This window comes from Loxodonta africana, chromosome 9, assembly GCF_030014295.1.
Source record: "Loxodonta africana isolate mLoxAfr1 chromosome 9, mLoxAfr1.hap2, whole genome shotgun sequence".
In the NCBI taxonomy this organism is placed as follows: domain Eukaryota; kingdom Metazoa; phylum Chordata; class Mammalia; order Proboscidea; family Elephantidae; genus Loxodonta; species Loxodonta africana.
Genome location: NC_087350.1, coordinates 14,732,469 through 14,749,462, shown reverse-complemented (window position 1 = coordinate 14,749,462; position 16,994 = coordinate 14,732,469). Strand labels below are relative to the sequence as shown.

The 16,994-nt window shown below is 42.3% G+C and overlaps 1 protein-coding gene across 4 annotated transcripts in view; it reads left to right on the top strand.

Moving 5' to 3' along the window:
- The first annotated feature begins 562 nt into the window (after positions 1–562).
- FAM120A (family with sequence similarity 120 member A) overlaps positions 563–16,994 on the top strand; it is a 189,080-nt gene continuing 172,648 nt past the window's right edge. For 2 of the 4 annotated variants that reach the window (XR_010322931.1, XM_064291052.1), the window contains exon 1: positions 563–1,075. Coding sequence is in view for 3 of the 4 variants with exons in the window: in XM_064291052.1 (XP_064147122.1) it covers positions 602–1,075 (474 nt within the window). In the remaining variant the exon portion in view is untranslated. The remainder of the gene's footprint in view (positions 1,076–16,994) is intronic. The other 2 variants (XM_010600637.3, XM_064291051.1) reach the window with 2 other exon arrangements.

Here is a 16,994-nt window from a genome sequence, read left to right as displayed (position 1 = left end):
GCCTCCACTCCCACACTCGCCCGCCGCGGCGCATGCTCCGTGAGGCCTCGGTGACGCCGTGGGCGCCAACGGCCTCGGCGGGCAGGGAGCGCCCGCGCGCCGTTCCGGTCCTCTTCCCGCCCGCGCGGGCTCCGGCAACCGCGGGCCGGGCAGCTGGGACAGGCCGCCGACCCGGTGCAGCCGCAGGCCGGGCGCCGCCTCTTCCGCCGGCCTGCCGGGCGTCCTTCCCGTGCAGCGGCGGCCGTACGTCAGCGTTCCCGGCCCGCCCTCCGCGCGCCCGCCCGCGCCCCGCCCGCCCGCGCGCCGAGCGGCAGCCTCAGCCTCGGAGCGGCGGCAGCGGCGGCGGCGGCAGATCCCTCCCCAGACATGGCCCTGTGAGGCAGCAGCACATGGCGGCCGCAGCAGCCATGAGCGTGCCCCCGACTCGCACAAGTCCCCCCTAGAGCGCCGCTCCGCGCCCTCCGCCAGCCGCCGCCCCGCGCCCTCCGCCCCCGGGCTCCCGCCCCCGCCGTCCCCGCCGCCGCCGCCCGGCCGAGGAGAGCAGAGCGCCACGGGCCCGCCGCCGCCGGCCTTCCCGCTTGCCGCCGCCGCCGCCGCCGCCATGGGAGTGCAGGGCTTCCAGGACTACATCGAGAAACACTGCCCAAGCGCCGTGGTCCCGGTGGAGCTGCAGAAGCTGGCTCGGGGCAGCCTGGTGGGCGGCGGCCGGCAGCGGCCCCCGCAGACGCCGCTGCGCCTCCTCATCGACGCCGACAACTGCCTGCACCGCCTTTACGGCGGCTTCTACACGGACTGGGTGAGCGGCGGCCAGTGGAACCACATGCTCGGCTACCTGGCGGCACTGGCCAAGGCTTGCTTCAACGGCAACATCGAGCTCTTCGTCTTCTTCAACGGCGCCCTGGAGAAGGCCCGGCTGCACGAGTGGGTCAAGCGGCAGGGCAACGAGCGCCAGACCGCGCAGCAGATCGTCAGCCATGTCCAGAACAAGGGCACGCCGCCGCCCAAGGTCTGGTTCCTGCCGCCGGTCTGCATGGCCCATTGCATCCGCCTGGCCCTCATCCGCTTCCACATCAAGGTAAGGCCGGGCCTGGCCTGCCGCGCTTGCGGTCCTCGGGGCCCTCCCCGCCACCCTGGGGCCCAGCGCGGGCGCTCAAAATGTCGCCAGGCTTTCTTTGGCCGTGCTGGGGGCGGGGAGAAGCCCGGCGAGTTCGCGAACTCCTTTTCCTTTTTGAACTTTTGGAGGTGGGAGCCGGAGCTTTCAGACGAAAAGTTTTGCCAGGCCCGGGCTCTGCAGGTCCTGGAGTTGGAACGCAGAGCTCGGCCCCAAGATGGATGAACGAACTCCCTTTGTAATTTTTTAAGCGCCTGGGCCCTCCCGGACTGTGAACTTCTCAACTTTGCCATGTCAGTTAAGGGCTAGCGCCTTCCAACTTTTCCCTCATTGTTGTCGAGATGCTAGACTTACCCTCCTTTGTACTTAGTGGGCCGTTCTGATACCTGCAGGTTTTTTTAGAACACTTGAGGATTAATAAGCAGCTCTAGATCAAAACTTGGAGATTGCAGTGTCATTATCTCTAATCGACTTAGTGTTTACCCTACTTCTTGAGCCGGACAGGTGATTAACCTTCACCTTTAAACCAAACGCTCATGTTTCGAAGTTAGCATATAATAAACCGCAACAGGTTTATTACTGAAGCAAGTAGGATGAATTGTGATTGTAAGAGTGGCCCCCAAGGCCAGTGGTGAGAAGCCGAATCCAAGTGCTAGAGCGCTGCTGTCGCTTTCCTTAGTGGATGAAGTAAAACTTGTAGGAGGTGAATGAATTGCTCTTCGGAACGCAGTACTGTTTAGATACTCCTTTTAAAACAAATGTTGAGAGAAATTGCCTACGACTTTGTCTTAGATTTCAGTGAGTTGTAAAAGTTGACATGTTCATGAAATTTTGTCAATTCTGGGACCTAGAGTGTGTGAAAAAGAGCTTTTAAAAGTTTTCCAGTGTTCTGTGTCTGATGTGAAAGAAGTAGTTCAAAATCTGGGGCTAAGATAATGTGAATCCGGAGAAGTTTTTAGACCGTGAAATACAGGCATGAGTCTACGGGATTTATTTTTCTTGTGCATGGTTAATATTCAGTGACCTTCAGTTGTGATCATAATCACAGCTTAACATTATCAGGCATTCTGCTGTCCTTTTGCAGATGGCTCCTCAGCTGAAACTGGGCCAAAGGATAACTTTAGGAACCAGGAGTGACTGTACAGATGATATGTAAATAAACGATCTCTTGACTTCAGGTTTTGATTGCTTTCTTTTTCACTGCTTTCCTATAAAAATTTTTTTGTGGGGAAGCTGTTTTAGTTTTTTAGCTCTTGCCACACTCTGTGTCTTCCAACTTGTTTGTCATTCCCTTATTTCTGCCTGAAACTGTGGTTGAGTTCAGAGTTTGAAATTTTCACTCTTTGTGATTGCCTCTACTGTACATGATGAGATGGTGGTAGTTAAGCCTAAAATGATAGCGGAAGTCCCACCCATGATCCTGTTGTAATTGGTGAAAATGGTTTTTAAGTCTGTGGGTCCAGGCATCTAGAAGAGTAGTGATTGGTCTGTGAGCATGGCAGATACAGGATGTGCCATTCCTCTGGAGAAGTTCTGATGAGAGAAAGTGTACTCTGAGCGTGCTTAACACTTTCTGAATTTGAGCCAGGGGTTCTTTAAGAAACAAAGTAATGTTTTTCAGACTTGATACACTTCCAGAAGATATTAAAAAACTGTTAATAGTTTCATTTTGTTAAGAGATGGAAAATACTGCTTAAAAGACAGAGCGAACTTTAGTTGTTTTGCTTTTGTAACAATGTGTATATTTTTAACTAGTCAAGTGACTTTCAAAGGAACATTGTACATATTACTTATGATTGGAGTCAGTATGTATCCAGTCACTGTGTCTTCTTAAAGAACTGTTGGATTATTTTTAATTGGAAAATTGCTTTATCTATCTTTGCTCCTCTTTGAATATCTCGCATGCTTTGTCAAGTGCTCAGAATTATGACCAATGTTTGAATAAGTGGAAGCTAGATTTAAAATAACCTCGTCCACTTAGGTTTTTGGACACAAGATAATTTTGTCTGTGAAGTATTTTGCTTGATAAGCTTATAACACCTGATAAAGAATCATAGGATAGTGTTAGTTAGCCAGATTAATACAGTAATGATTCATTTGTCAACCTCACCTTTTTGGAAAAAGCCTAAGAAATTCAGTTACTAGAAATTGCTCAGCAGCCAAGCGAGGTGTCAGGAAGCTTAGGTACAATGACCAAGAAAAACAAATAAAATTAAAAAAAAAAAAAAAGCTTTCTCTTTTTTCATCAAAGAATACTTTAAGCTCTCTCATTCACAAACTGCCCACTCCTTTTTAGATGTAATTCTAATAAGCTTAGTTATCAGTTTTCTAACTCTGCTTCAGAAGAGGGTGAAGAGGAAAGTGTGCCAGAGACAGGAGCACCATTAATAGCAAGAAGTGACACTTAACAACAAGGGAGAAGATTTTTAAAAAGCTGTAGAAGGACATGATTCTGGAGCTATTTTAGAGAAAGGCAAACAGCTCTATGTACTTCAGTAGCTCCTGAGGGTAGAACAGTGTTCCCTAGGGACGATTTTGTAGAAAAATTTATGTTCAGTGCTCTCTGTTTAAGGGAGTGAGAGCAGTGTGTGCTATTTTTAAAAGATACCCATTAAAATGGTTAAATTAAAACCACAATGATATATCACTACATCTCTTTTGACCAAACCAAACCGTTGCCGTCAAGTCAATTCTGATTCATAGCAACCCTATTGGACAAGGTAGAACTGCCCCAGAGAGTTTCTAAGGAGTGGCTGGTGGATTTGAACTGCTGACCTTTTGGTTAACAGCTGTAGCTCTTACCCACTGCACCACCAGGGCTCTGACATACTTTTTTAGAGTGGCTCAAATAAAAACTGACAATACAAAGTGCTGGTGAGGTTGCAGAGCAACTGGAAATTCTGACCCCTTGCTGGTGGGGCTGCAGAATGGCACACCCACTCCGGGAAACGGTTTGGGAGTTTTATTTAATAGTTAAACACATTTACGTATGATTCAGCCACCCTACTCCTGGATATTTCCCTCCTGAAAACCTTTGTTCCAACAGAAATCGGTACAAAGTTTCATAACAGTTTTACTTATAATAGCTCCAAACTGGAAACAACCCGAATGTCCTTCAGTGAGCAAATGGTTAAAACACTGTGGTAAATCCATATGGTGGAACACTATTCAGTAATAAAAAGGAAGGAAATATTGATACATTTAACAACTTGAACGAATCTTTTAAGGCTTTATGCTGAGTGAAAGAAGCCAGGCTCAAAAGGTTACGTAGTGTATGATTCTATTTATATGACTTTCTCCTACAGATAAAACTATAGTAGTGGAAGCCGGTTCAGTGCTTGCCAGAGAGTTATGCGTAGAGGGAAGGTGTGGCTGTAAAAGGATAGCAGGAGTGAGTTTTGGGGTGATGGAACTGTTTGTTCTGTATCCTGCTTGTGGTGGTGGTAGCAAGTTTTAAAATTCACAGAACTTTATATACCAAAAGTAAATAAAAATTATTTGACTGTATGATTATTTTTTCTTCAAGAAAGGTTAAATTAAAAAGAAAACAAAACAAAGGAATTGACCAGAAAAAAAAAAACCCCAAACTCATTGCCATCGAGTTGATTCCGACTCATCGCGACCCTATAGGATAGAGTAGAACTGCCACATAGGGGTTCCAAGGCTGTAAATCTTTACAGAAGCAGACTCCCACATCTTTCTCCCTCAGAGCAGCTGGTGAGTTCAAACCACCGACATTTCAGTTTGCAGCCAAGTACTTAACCACTGAGCTACCAGAGCTCCTTTAACTATATATAATGTTGGGTAAATGAAACATTTCTCTTTCAGAAACTTATCCTCTGATTAGCCTTCTCCAGTGTTTTGTAAATTGGCGTAATTGCCTGTCACCTTTGCTTAGAGAAACCTTTTTTTTTTTTGAAGAGTGTTTCTTTGATAGAGTAATTGTATTTATTTTGTAAATTAACGTTTTTTTTCTTTAACCATTAGAAGTTGTCCTAAGTATCAGCTAATTTTACTTAGGTCACTTAAACAGCCTAATCTGAATGTGGCTTTATCTAATTGCTGGGATAGTCTCTCCTTGTATGCCTTGAGTCATCTTAACTTTTGAAAGTTCAGTGAGTGACTTGTGTTTATTTTAAAATGTTGGTGGCATTGAATCACTGGAGTTTTCATAAATGTTTCTGCTTATGGTGTAGGTGTAAGGGTGTATAATGAAGTCTTTCTGGATCTTATCCTGAGTTTGTTTCTGTAGGAATTCTATCAGTATTCTCGTGTATTTATGTAGATCTTATATAAAACAAAGTTCATGCTTTAAATCAGTGGAAAGAATGTAAGATTGGATTGTAGTTTAAGATTTCATGGTTGACATAATAACACGTTTATATTTAGGAATGAAGACTTCGTTTCTTTATATTTGATGGGGAACGGACACCAACTTGTATTATACTAGGCCATCCTAGGTCCTCTTTCATATCTCATTTAATCTTCATAACATTTTGTTAGCCCATTTTACATGTGAAGAAACTGCATCTGCTGATGATGTGACCAAAAATATCCAAGCTAAACCCAGTACTAGCAAGTCGATTCTGATTAAGTGACATCTGGGGAGAAATAACTAGTAATCTCTTCAAGGCGGAAGTGCAGTGCTAAAGTCAAAGTTCACTTTTGTTGTGTAAATACTTTGGGGATGTGCCTTCCTCCAGGTCAGTTCTGATAGCAAAATGCCTCTACTGTTTTTTCCAGTTAGAGTAGGAGTAGCAAGGTGTATATAAAGGAGAAAGCGGCCATCAGTAGATACTGAAACCTCACAGGGCACCTTATTCTAAAAGATCTTTAGTTGCCTAGGAAATACTTAGGGTTCAAAATAGGACTGAAGCCAATCATCCATTTAAAATATTTATTTTCCACTACTTTAGCAGTTTTGACTCTGATAAGCTTAACTAACATGTATTTGTACAACTGTATTTTTCTAGATTGTCTGGATAAAATACCTGAGTCCAGCTTAACTGCTTCAGAACTTGAAGAAAAAATAGCAATTCTTAGAAAGGGAAACTGTATCATTGTTATGAGATTATTCACTGTTCAAATTTTTTTCTACCATTGAAGAATCTTATTTCTTTATTCATAAATAACCGCTGAGAATAGTTTGTTAAATCCTTCCAGATCTTTTCCTAGATATATTTTGTATTATGCATTTACAATTTATATTAGCAGAATTTGGTTTTAATTTTTAACATTAATGTTATCACTGTGCATTATTTAGCAATTTGCTTTTTTCATGAGTATATGGAAAATCTTTCCAATTCTGTACTTATAGTTCTAATTCTTTTTAATGCCTGCATAAAAAAAAAAAAAAAAGCATAGTGTCCCATAATTATTCAACCCCCCTGCAGATAGAAAGTACACAAACATTTGGTAGATCTAAGACTATGTGTACCTTAAAAGTCATATAGGGCTAGCATAGTTGCCAGGCCTTCAGATTTTTTAAGTCAGAAATCCAGATTTTTAAAAAATTATCCCGTGTAAAAAATACCGTTTGAACCAAACAAAACAGGACTCCCGGCTAGATTTTGGCTCTCAAGGTGCCAGTTTGTGATTTCAGCGCTAATCTTTTTATCAGCAATTCTCCTAGTCTAAGTTTCTCTCCGGTTTTTAAAGTTTAAAGTTAGACCTAACAAAGCCCACTCCGTCTCTTCCGACCTACATCTTTGAACCCTTTTCCGTTATCAAAGCACTGCCATTTCCTGGGGTTACTGAATTGTGACTTCCCACAAACGCCGCAATCCTCTTGACCTCCGTTACACACTGTTCCTTCTCATAATCCCCAATACCATCTACTTACCTGTTCAACATCTAACAATTTCCAAGGCACTGTCAATATCCTCAGTGACTTCAGCCCCTGGTTTTACATACTTAGACATCGTTTTCACTGCCTCCTGTTCACCATACAAACAGTCCTGATCCCTTACCTGGCCTTCAGATTTTCCAACTCTAGTGACTCTTTCAGTTTCTCTTTAGCTACTTCAGAGAAACCCTGGTAATGTAGTGGTTAAGAGCTATGGCTGCTAACCAAAAGTTCGGCAGTTCAAATCCACCAGGCACTCCTTGGAAACCGTATGGGGCAGTTCTACTCTGTCCTACAGTACAGGGTCACTACGAGTCGGAAGTGGGATAGCAATAGGTTTTTTTGTTTGTTTGTTTTAGCTACTTCAGAGCTTGGATGCTCTATTAACTGGGGAGGAGAAATGACACCATTTTTCAGACTCCCAGAAACTCCTCTTCTGTTCTAAACCTCTCCCACAGGCTTACCCCACTGATCTACTCCTCATTCCACCATCTGCTAGTCTCCCAGTCTGTTCTAATTTAACTTTAGTCCTAACCTAGTGGTCACCTCCTTCAAAGTTACACTCACTACCTCCCTGGATTCACCCTTGGCATTTCATCATCCCATCCTGCCAGTCCCTAGAATGATGACAAACCATGTCAGTTCTACCTCAGGAGTCTCTCACTTAACCCTAATTATCCTCCTCATTTCCACTGTCCCCACCACGAAATCTAACTGGTTGTGGAATTAAATTAATGGGTGTTTACCAGCATTTTAAAAAAGGTACAGAATAAAGTAGAGCAGAAAATAGAATGTAAAACCTGTTGTAAGGATATACTTTGACTGCGGGTAGTAGTCAGAATTGCCTCTGGATGTAACAGGTCTTCCCACACCCTGTATCTCCGCCACTCAGATGCGTTTTACACACCACTGCTGAGTGGTCTGCCGGATCTTTGCTGGGGCCACTCCCTGCTGAAAGGCTTTGAACAAAATCATTAAGTCCAGACTCCTTATTGTGGCTTTTAGGACCCTGCTTCAACATGAACCAATTTTACCTTCATATGCCACAATTCCTCTACCGTAGTATTTTTGTTTTTTCTGTATATGTAATGTAAAATTCTGCTATTTAAGTGTACAATTCAGAGGCAGTAATTATATTCCCAGTGTTGTGCAGCCATCACCATTATTTGTTTCCAAAGCTTTTTCACCACCTCAGACAGAAACTGTAACCATTAAGCATTAATTTCCTATCTCTCCTTTCCCAGGCCATGGCAACAATTAATCTATTTTATGTCTGTATCCGTTTGCCTATTCTAGATATTTCATATAAGTGGGATCACGCAATATTTGTCCTTTTCTGACTGGCTTATTTAACTTACCATACTGTTTTTTCAAGGTTCGTTGTGTAGAAGGATATGTTAGGACTTCATTCATCTGTGTGTTGTGGGGGCGGGGCACACACTTCAGGTGACAGTTTACAGCTCAAGTTTCTCATACAAAAATTTGTACACACGTTGTTATGGAACCCTAGTTGCCATCCCTGAAATGTGATTGCACATTTCTCCTTTCCACCCGGATTTCCCCTATCCATTCAACATGTTCCTATCATTTTTTTCCCTTTCATCTTGCCCCCAGACGGGAGCTTCCCATTCAGTCTCACGTATCTACTTCAACTAAGAAGCACACTTGTAATGAGTATCATTTTATGTCTTACAGTCCAGTCTGTTCTTTGCCTAAAGGGTTGGCTTCGAGAATGGTTTTTAGTTCTGGGTTAACAGAGAATCCGGGGGGCCGTATCTACTGGGGATCCTCCAGTCTCAGACCATTATGTCTGGTCATTCCTGCTAGAATTTGAGTTCTGCGCTCCACTTTTCTCCTTCTTTGTCAGGCACTCTCTGTTTTGTTTCCTATCAGGGTGGTCATTTGTGGTAGCCAAGCACCATCTAGTTCTTCTGGTCTCAGGATGGTGGAGTCTCTGCTTTATGTGGCCCCATTTGTCTCTTGGGCTAATATTTTCCTTGTGTCTTTGGTGTTCTTCATCCTCCTTTGCTCCACGTGGGTTGGAACCAATTGATACATCTTAGATGGCTGCTTGCTAGGCTTTTTTTTTTTTTAATTGTGCTTTAAGTGAAAGTTTACAAATCAAGTCAGCCTCTCACACAAAAACTTATATACACCTTGCTACATATTCCCAATCACTCTTCCCCTAATGAGACAGCCCACTCTCTCCCTCCACTCTCTTCTTTTTGTGTCAATTTTGCCAGCTTCTAACCCCCTCTACCCTCTCATCTCCTGTCCAGGCAGGAGATGCCAACGTAGTCTCAAGTGTCCACCTGATCCAAGAAGCTCACTCCTCACCAGCATCCCTCTCCAACCCATTGTCCAGTCCAGTCCATGTCTGAAGAGTTGGCTTTGGGAATGGTTCCTGTCCTGGGCCAACAGGGGGCTGGGGGGCCATGACCACTGGGGTCCTTCTAGTCTCAGTCAGACCATTAAGTCTGGTCTTAGGGGAATTTGGGGTATGCATCCCACTACTCTCCTTCTCCCTCAGGGGTTCTCTGTTGTGTTCCCTGTCAGGGCAGTCATCAGTTGTAGCCGGGGGCTTGCTAGGTTTTAAGACCACAGACACTGCTCTCCAAAGTGGAGTGCGGAACATTTTCTTAATAAACTTTGTTATGCCAGTTGACTTAGATGTCCCCTGAAACTGTGGTCCCCAGACCCCCGCCCTGCTACACTGTCCCTCGAAGTGTTTGGTTGTGTTCAGGAAACTTCTTAGCTTTTGGTTTAGTCCAGTGGTGCTGACTTCTCCTGTATAGTGCATTGTCCTTCCCTTCACCTAAGGTAATTCTTGTCTACTGTTCCCTCTCCCTCCCCACCCTTGTAACCCTCAAAGAATGCTTTCTTCTGTGTTTAAACCTTTTCTTGAGTTCTTTAATAGTGGTTTCACGCGATATTTGTGCTTTTGCAACTAATTTCACTCAGCTTAATGCCTTCCAGATCAATCCATGTTATGAGATGTTTCACAGATTTATTGTTTTTTATCTTTGCGTAGTATTCCATTGTGTGAATATACTATAATTTGTTTATCCGTTTGTCCAGTCTGACTCATAGTGACCCTACAGTACAGAGTAGAACCACCCCATGTGATTTCCAAGGAGCACCTGGCGGATTCAAACTGAACACTCTGCCACTGAGTCAGAATCGACTTGATGGCGGCAGGTTTTTTGGTTATTTGTATGTTGATAGGCACCTAGGGTTGTTTCCATCTTTTTGCTATTGTGAACAGTGCTGCAGTGAACATGGGTGTGCATATATCTATCTGTGTGCCGGCTCTTATTTCTCTAGGATATATTTCAAGGAGTGGGATTGCTGGATCGTATGGTACTTCTGTTTCTAGCTTTTTAAGGAAGCACCAAATTGATTTCCAAAGTGGTTGTATCGTTTTACATTCCCACTAGGAGTGTAAAAGCATTTCAGCCTCTCCACAACTGCTCCAACATTTGTTATTTTGGGTTTTTTGGATTAATGATAGCCTTGTTGGGGTGTGATGGTGTCTTGTTATAGTTTTGATTTGCATTTCTTTAATGGCTAGTGATCATGAGCATTTCCTCATATATTTGTTAGCCGCCTGAATGTCTTCTTTGGTGGATTGCCTGTTCATATCCTTTGCCCATTTTTATTGGGTTATTTGCGTTTTTGTAGTTGAAGCTTTGCAGTATCTTGTAGATGTTAGAGATTAGACCCTGATTAGATATGTCATAGACAAATTTTTTTTCCCAGTCTGTAGGTTGCTTTTTTCCTCTTTTGGTGAAGTCTTTTGATGAGCATAAGTGTTTGAGTTTTAGGAGCTCCCAGTTATCTAGTTTCTCTTCTGGTGTTTGTGCGCTGTTAGTTATGTTTTGTATTCTGTTTATGCCTTGTATTAGGGCTCCTAGTGTTGTCCCTATTTTTTTTCCATGATCTTTATTGTTTTAGATTTTATATTTAGGTCTTTGATCCATTTCGAGTTAGTTTTTGTGCGTGGTGTGAGGTATAGGTCTTGTTTCATTTTTTTTGCAGATGGATATCCAGTTATGCCAGCACCATTTGTAAAAGAGACTATCTTTTCCCCATTTAATGGACTTTGGGTGTTTGTCAAATATCAGCTGCTCATAGGTGGATGAATTTATGCCCGGATTCTCAATTCTGTTCCATTGGTCTATGTATCTGTTGTTGTACCAGTACCAGGCTGTTTTGACTACTGTGGTGGTATAATAGGTTCTAAAATCAGGTAGTATGAGGCCATCTACTTTGTTCTTCAGTAATGCTTTACTTATCCGGGGCCTCTTCCCTTTCCATATGAATTTGGTGATTTGTTTCTCTATCTCATTAAAAAATGTCCTTGGAATTTGGATCAGGATTGCATTGTATCTGTAGATCGCTTTGGGTAGAATTGACATTCTCACAATGTTAAGTCTTCCTATCCATGAGCAAGTTATATTTTTCCACTTATATAGGTCTCTTTTAGTTTCTTGCAGTTTTCCTTGTATAGGTCTTTTACATCTCTGGTTAGATTTATTCCTAAATATTTTATCTTCTTGGAGGCTACTGTAAATGGTATTGGTTTGGTGATTTCCTCTTTGAAGTTTTCTTTGTTGGTGTAGAGGAATGTAACTAATTTTTCTATGTTTATCTTGTATCTTGATACTCTGCTGAACTCTTCTGTAGTTCTCTTGTGGATTCTTTTAGGGTTTTCTGTGTAAAAGATCATGTCATCTGCAAATAGAGATACTTCTTACCAATTTGGATGCCCTTTATTTCTTTCTCTAGCCTAATTGCTCTGGCTAGGACCTCCAGCGCAATGTTGAATAAGAGTGGCAATAAAGAGCATCCTTGTCTGGTTCCTGATCTCAAGGGGAATGCTTTCAGACTCTCATTTAGGATGATGTTGGCTTTGTATAAATGCCCTTTATTATGTCGAGGAATTTTCCTTCTGTTGCTATTTTGCAGAGAGTTTTTATCATGAATGGGTTTTGGACTTTGTCAAATGCCCTTTTTTGCATCAATTGATAGGATCATGTGGTTCTCATCTTTTGTTTTATTTGTATGATTGATTACATTGATTGTTTTTCTGATGTTGAGCCGTTCCTGCATACCTGGTATGAATCTGACTAGGTCATAGTAAATTATTTTTTTGATATGTTGTTGAATTCTTTTGGCTAGAATTTTGTTGAGGATTTTTGCATTTAAGTTCATGGAGGATATAGGTCTGTAATTTTCTTTTTTTTGTGGTGTCTTTACCTGGTTTTGGTATCAGGGTTATGCTGGCTTCATAGAATGAGTTTGGGAGAATTCCATCCTTTTCTATGCTCTGAAATACCTTTAGTAGTAGTGGTGTTAACTCTTCTCTGAAATTTTGGTAGAACTCTGCAGTGAAGCCATCCAGGACAGGGTTTTTTTTTTTTTTTTTTTAATAATTTTTACTGTGCTTTAAGTGAAACTTTACAAATCAAGTCAGTCTCTCACACAAAAACCCATATACCCCTTGCTACACACTCCCAGTTACTCTCCGGCTAATGAGACAGCCCGCTCTCTCCCTCCATTTTCTCTTTTCGTGTCCATTTCCCCAGCTTCTAACCCCTTTCACCCTCTCATCTCCCCTCCAGGCAGGAGATGCCAATATAGTCTCAAGTGTCCACCTGATCCAAGAAGCTCACTCCTCACCAGCATCCATCTCCAACCCATTGTCCAGTCCAATCCATGCCTGAAGAGCTGGCTTCGGGAATGGTTCCTGTGCTGGGCCAATAGAAGGTCTGGGGGCCATGACCACTGGGGTCCCTCTAGTCTCAGTCAGACCATTAAGTCTGGTCTTATGAGAATTTGGGGTCTGCATCCCACTGCTCTCCTGCTCCCTCAGGGGTTCTCTGGTGTGTTCCCTGTCGGGGCAGCCATCAGTTGTAGCTGGCACCATCTAGTTCTTCTGGTCTCAGGATGATGTAGTCGCTGGTTCATGTGGCCCTTTCTGTCTCTTGGGCTTGTAATCGCCTTGTTTCCTTGGCGTTCTTCATTCTCCTTTGATCCAGGTGGGTTGAGACCAGTTGATGCATCTTAGATGGCTGCTTTAGCGTTAGATGGCTGCTTGCTAGCGTTAAAGACCCCAGACGCCACTCTTCAAAGTGGGATGCAGGATGTTTTCTTAATAGATTTTACTATGCCAGTTGACTTAGATGTCCCCTGGAACCATGGTTCCCAGATGGGCCAGGGTTTTTTGTGGGGGAAGCTTTTTAGTTATTAGTTAACTTTTCAATGTCTTTTTTTGTTAAAAGTTTAGTTGTTCTATCTCTGTTTGTGTTAGTTTAGGTAGGTATTGTGTTTCTAGAAATTTGTCCATTTCCTCTAGGTTTTCAAATTTGTTCGAGCAGAATTTTTCATAGTATTCTGTTATGATCCTTTTTATTTAAGTCTCTTGTGGTATTGCCCGTCTTATTTCTTATTCAGGTTATTTGCTTTCTGTCAAATTTTCCAGTTTGGCCAATGGCTTATCAATTTTGTCAGTCTTTTCTAAGGACCAGGCTTTGGTCTTGTTAACTCTTTGAATTGTTTTTCTATTTGCTATTTTATTTAATTCTGCTCTAATTTAATTATTTCCTTTCTTCTAGTACCCGAGGGCTTCTTTTGCTGCCTTGTACTTGTTCAAGTTGTAAGGTTAATGTTTAGATTTTGGCCCTTTCATCTTATTGGATGTGTGCATTTACTGCTATAAATTGATCTCTGGGCACTGCTTTTGCTGTGTCCGAAATGTTCTGATAGGGTGTGTTTTCATTCTTGTTTGATTCCATTCTTAATTCCTTCTATAACTTAGTAGTTTTTCAGGAAGCTGTTGTTCAGTTTCCATGTATTTGATTTTTTTCCCTTGCTTTTTCTGTTATTGATTTCTACTTTAATGGTTTTATGGTCAGAAAAGATGCTTTGTAATATTTCAGTGTTTTGGATTCTGTTAAGGCTTGCTTTGTGGCCTACTATATAGTCTATTCTGGAGAATGTTCCATGTGCGTCGGAAAAGAACATACACTTGACTGCTGTTGGGTGAAGTGTTCTGTGTATGTCTGTGAGATCGAGTTGGTTGATTGTGGCATTTAGAACTCTCGTATCTCTATTGAGCTTCTTTCTGGATGTTCTGCCCTTCACCGAAAGTGGTGTGTTGAAGTCTCCTACTGTTATTGTGGAGCTACTTATCTCTCCTTTTGGTGCTGTTAAGAGTATTATATGGTGTCCTTCCTTATCCTTTGTGGTGGATTTTGCTTTAAAGTTTCTTTTGTCAGAAATTAATATTGCCACTCCTGCTTTTTTTTGATGGTTGTTTGCTTGATAACATTTTTTTTTATCCTTCGAGTCTTAGTTTGTGTCTTTAAATCTAAGGTGTGTCTCTTGTAGGCAGCATATAAATGGATCGTATTTTTTAATCCACTCTGCAACTCTTTGTCTCTTTATTGGCGCATTTTGTCCACTTACCAAAAAACCAAACCAAGCCAAACCTATTGCCGTCGAGTCGATCCTGACTCATAGTGACCCTGCAGTCCATTTACGTTCAGTGTAATTATTGATAGGTATGATTTTATTCCTGTCATTTTGATGTATTTTTCTTTGTGTTGTTGACAGTTTCTTTGTTCCACTTAATTTTCTGTGCTGAGTCGTTTTTCTTCATGTATTTTCTTTTCATCTTTTTCATTGTTGTTGATTTTGTGTTTGCTGGGTCTTTATGTTTTTCTTGTTTTTTATTTTGATGTGTAGAAGTGTTAGTTTCTTTTGTGGTTACCTTAATTTTTACCCCGGTTTTTCTAAGCTTAAACCAATCTTTTATTCCTTTATATCGCCTTGACTTCCTCTCCATATGAAAGATCTGTGACTATATTTTTTAGTCCCTCTTTTTGGTTTTAATCTTGTCATCTTTTACATATTGACATCCCTGTTTACCTATTTAGAGGCATTTTAGCTTTGATTTATTTTTGTGACTTCCCTATCTGGGTTGATATCACGTTGATCTTTCTTGTGTTCTGGTCTTGGTTGTTAACTCTTGTTATTGATTTTCTAACCAGAGGAATCCCTTTAGTATTTCTTGTGATTTTGGTTTGGTTTCTTTGGAAATGCCCGAATTTCACCATCATATTAGTGAGACAGTTTTGCTGGATATATAATTCTTGGCTGGCAATTTTTTTTTCCTTCAAGGCTTTAAATATGTCATCCCGTTGTTTTCTTGCCTGCATAGTTTGTGCTTAGTAGTCTGAGCTTAGCCTTATTGACTCTCCTTTTTAGGTGATTTTTTTGTTTATCCCTACCCATTCTAAAAATTCTCTCTTTATCTTTGGTATTGGCAAGTTTGATTATGATATGTCTTGGTGACTTTCTTTAGGGATCTGCCTTGTGTGGGGTTCGATGAACTTCTTGAATAGGTTATGGCCTCATCTTTCACAGATTCAGGGAAGTTTTTGCCAAAAAATCTTCAGTAATTCTCTCTGTATTCTCTGTTATCCTCCCCCTCCCCCGTTCTGGTACTCCAATCACTTGTAGGTTACCTGTCTTGATAGAGTCCCACATACTTGTTAGGGTTTCTTCATTTTTTTATGATTTTTTCTTAAATAAGTTGGTGCCCAGTGCATTATCTTCAATCACACTAATTCTGACTTCCATTGCCTCAATTCTGCTCCTCTGACTTTCTTTTGAGGTGTCTAATTCTGATATTGTTAATCTTTTGGATTTCTGTTTGCTGTCTATGTGGATTCTTGCAGTCTGTTAAATTTGTCATTATGCCCTTGTATAACCTTAAGCTCCTCTATTTCTTTGTGTGTGTTCCTTGGCTTGGTCTGCATTTTACCTGATATCCTTCCTGATCTCTTGAAGAGATTAGTCTTTTGAAAATTTCCTCTGTTAATTCCAAGGATTTCTCTTCCTCTGGAAGGTTTCTTGATTCTTTGTTATGGGTGCATGCTGAGGCCATCATGGTCTGCTCTTTATGTGACTTGATATTGACTCTTGTCTCTGAGACATCAATATTTTTTAATTTATGTTTGCTTACTGTGTCTGGGCTTCCTGTTTTGGTTTGTTTTGATATGCCCAAGTAGGCTGGTCGTGTGAGCTATTTTGATTATTGACGTTTTTGGGTTCACGTCCTGTCTCCAGGTAGCGAGAGCTGTTTCTATGTATGTGAGCGCAGGAGTCTGTTTACTTTTCTTGTGTGAATTCAGCTAAGGTGTCCAGGTTGTCGGTCACCGGGTGCATGGTGCAGGGATGATTGAAGTAGGCACAGGCATCTGGCTGCAGTAGGGGGTCATGCAGTGATCAAAGCAGGGGGCTGACTGATGCCCCTGAATGTCTGGGTAGAAGGCGTGTCCGTATTCCCTGAAGTGTGTAGGTAGGTGGGTTTTGCAGCTGGACTGTGGGCACCCAGTGCTGTTGGCTATAAGGACTGGGAGTCACCACTTATTCTTGGAACCCTGTCATGGGTGGCTCAGCGAAGTGAGTGGAGCCACCAGTCCTTAGGCCCCTAATGTGGGTAGGTGAAGACTCTGCTTAATGGGTAGAGCAGTGTTAAACGTCACGAATCTGCCACTCCCCCTTATAACAGATACAGATGAAAATAGGCTTCAGGTGTACACCCTCTTATACTGTGCTGATGAGGGCCTACACTGCTGAAATGGGCCCACACAGGTCTAGGCAGGGGTGAAAGGCATTCAATGTCCTTGGACCCCTTATGCCTGTCCCTAGGCAAAGGGTCTGTACCTGCCGTGAGTTCCTGGCTTAGGGGAGCTGGCAGATTATTTTTTGCTGTTTGTTAATTTGTTCCCTCTCCAAAGGCAGGAGAATGGCTAAGGGTGTGTGGTGGTTCCTACTTCTGGCCCAGGGAACGCAGCAGACCCGGACAGGGACCCAGAGCAGAGCAGGGAGGGGGCAGGTAAATGGGAGAGAGAATACTTCCCAAAAGGTTTTTTTGTTTTTTTTGATCTGCTCAGTAGCTTATATGCTTGTACTTATCTTTTGCTGATTGAGCTCCATTTCTCTCTGGTTGTGGAGACTTGAGCAGAC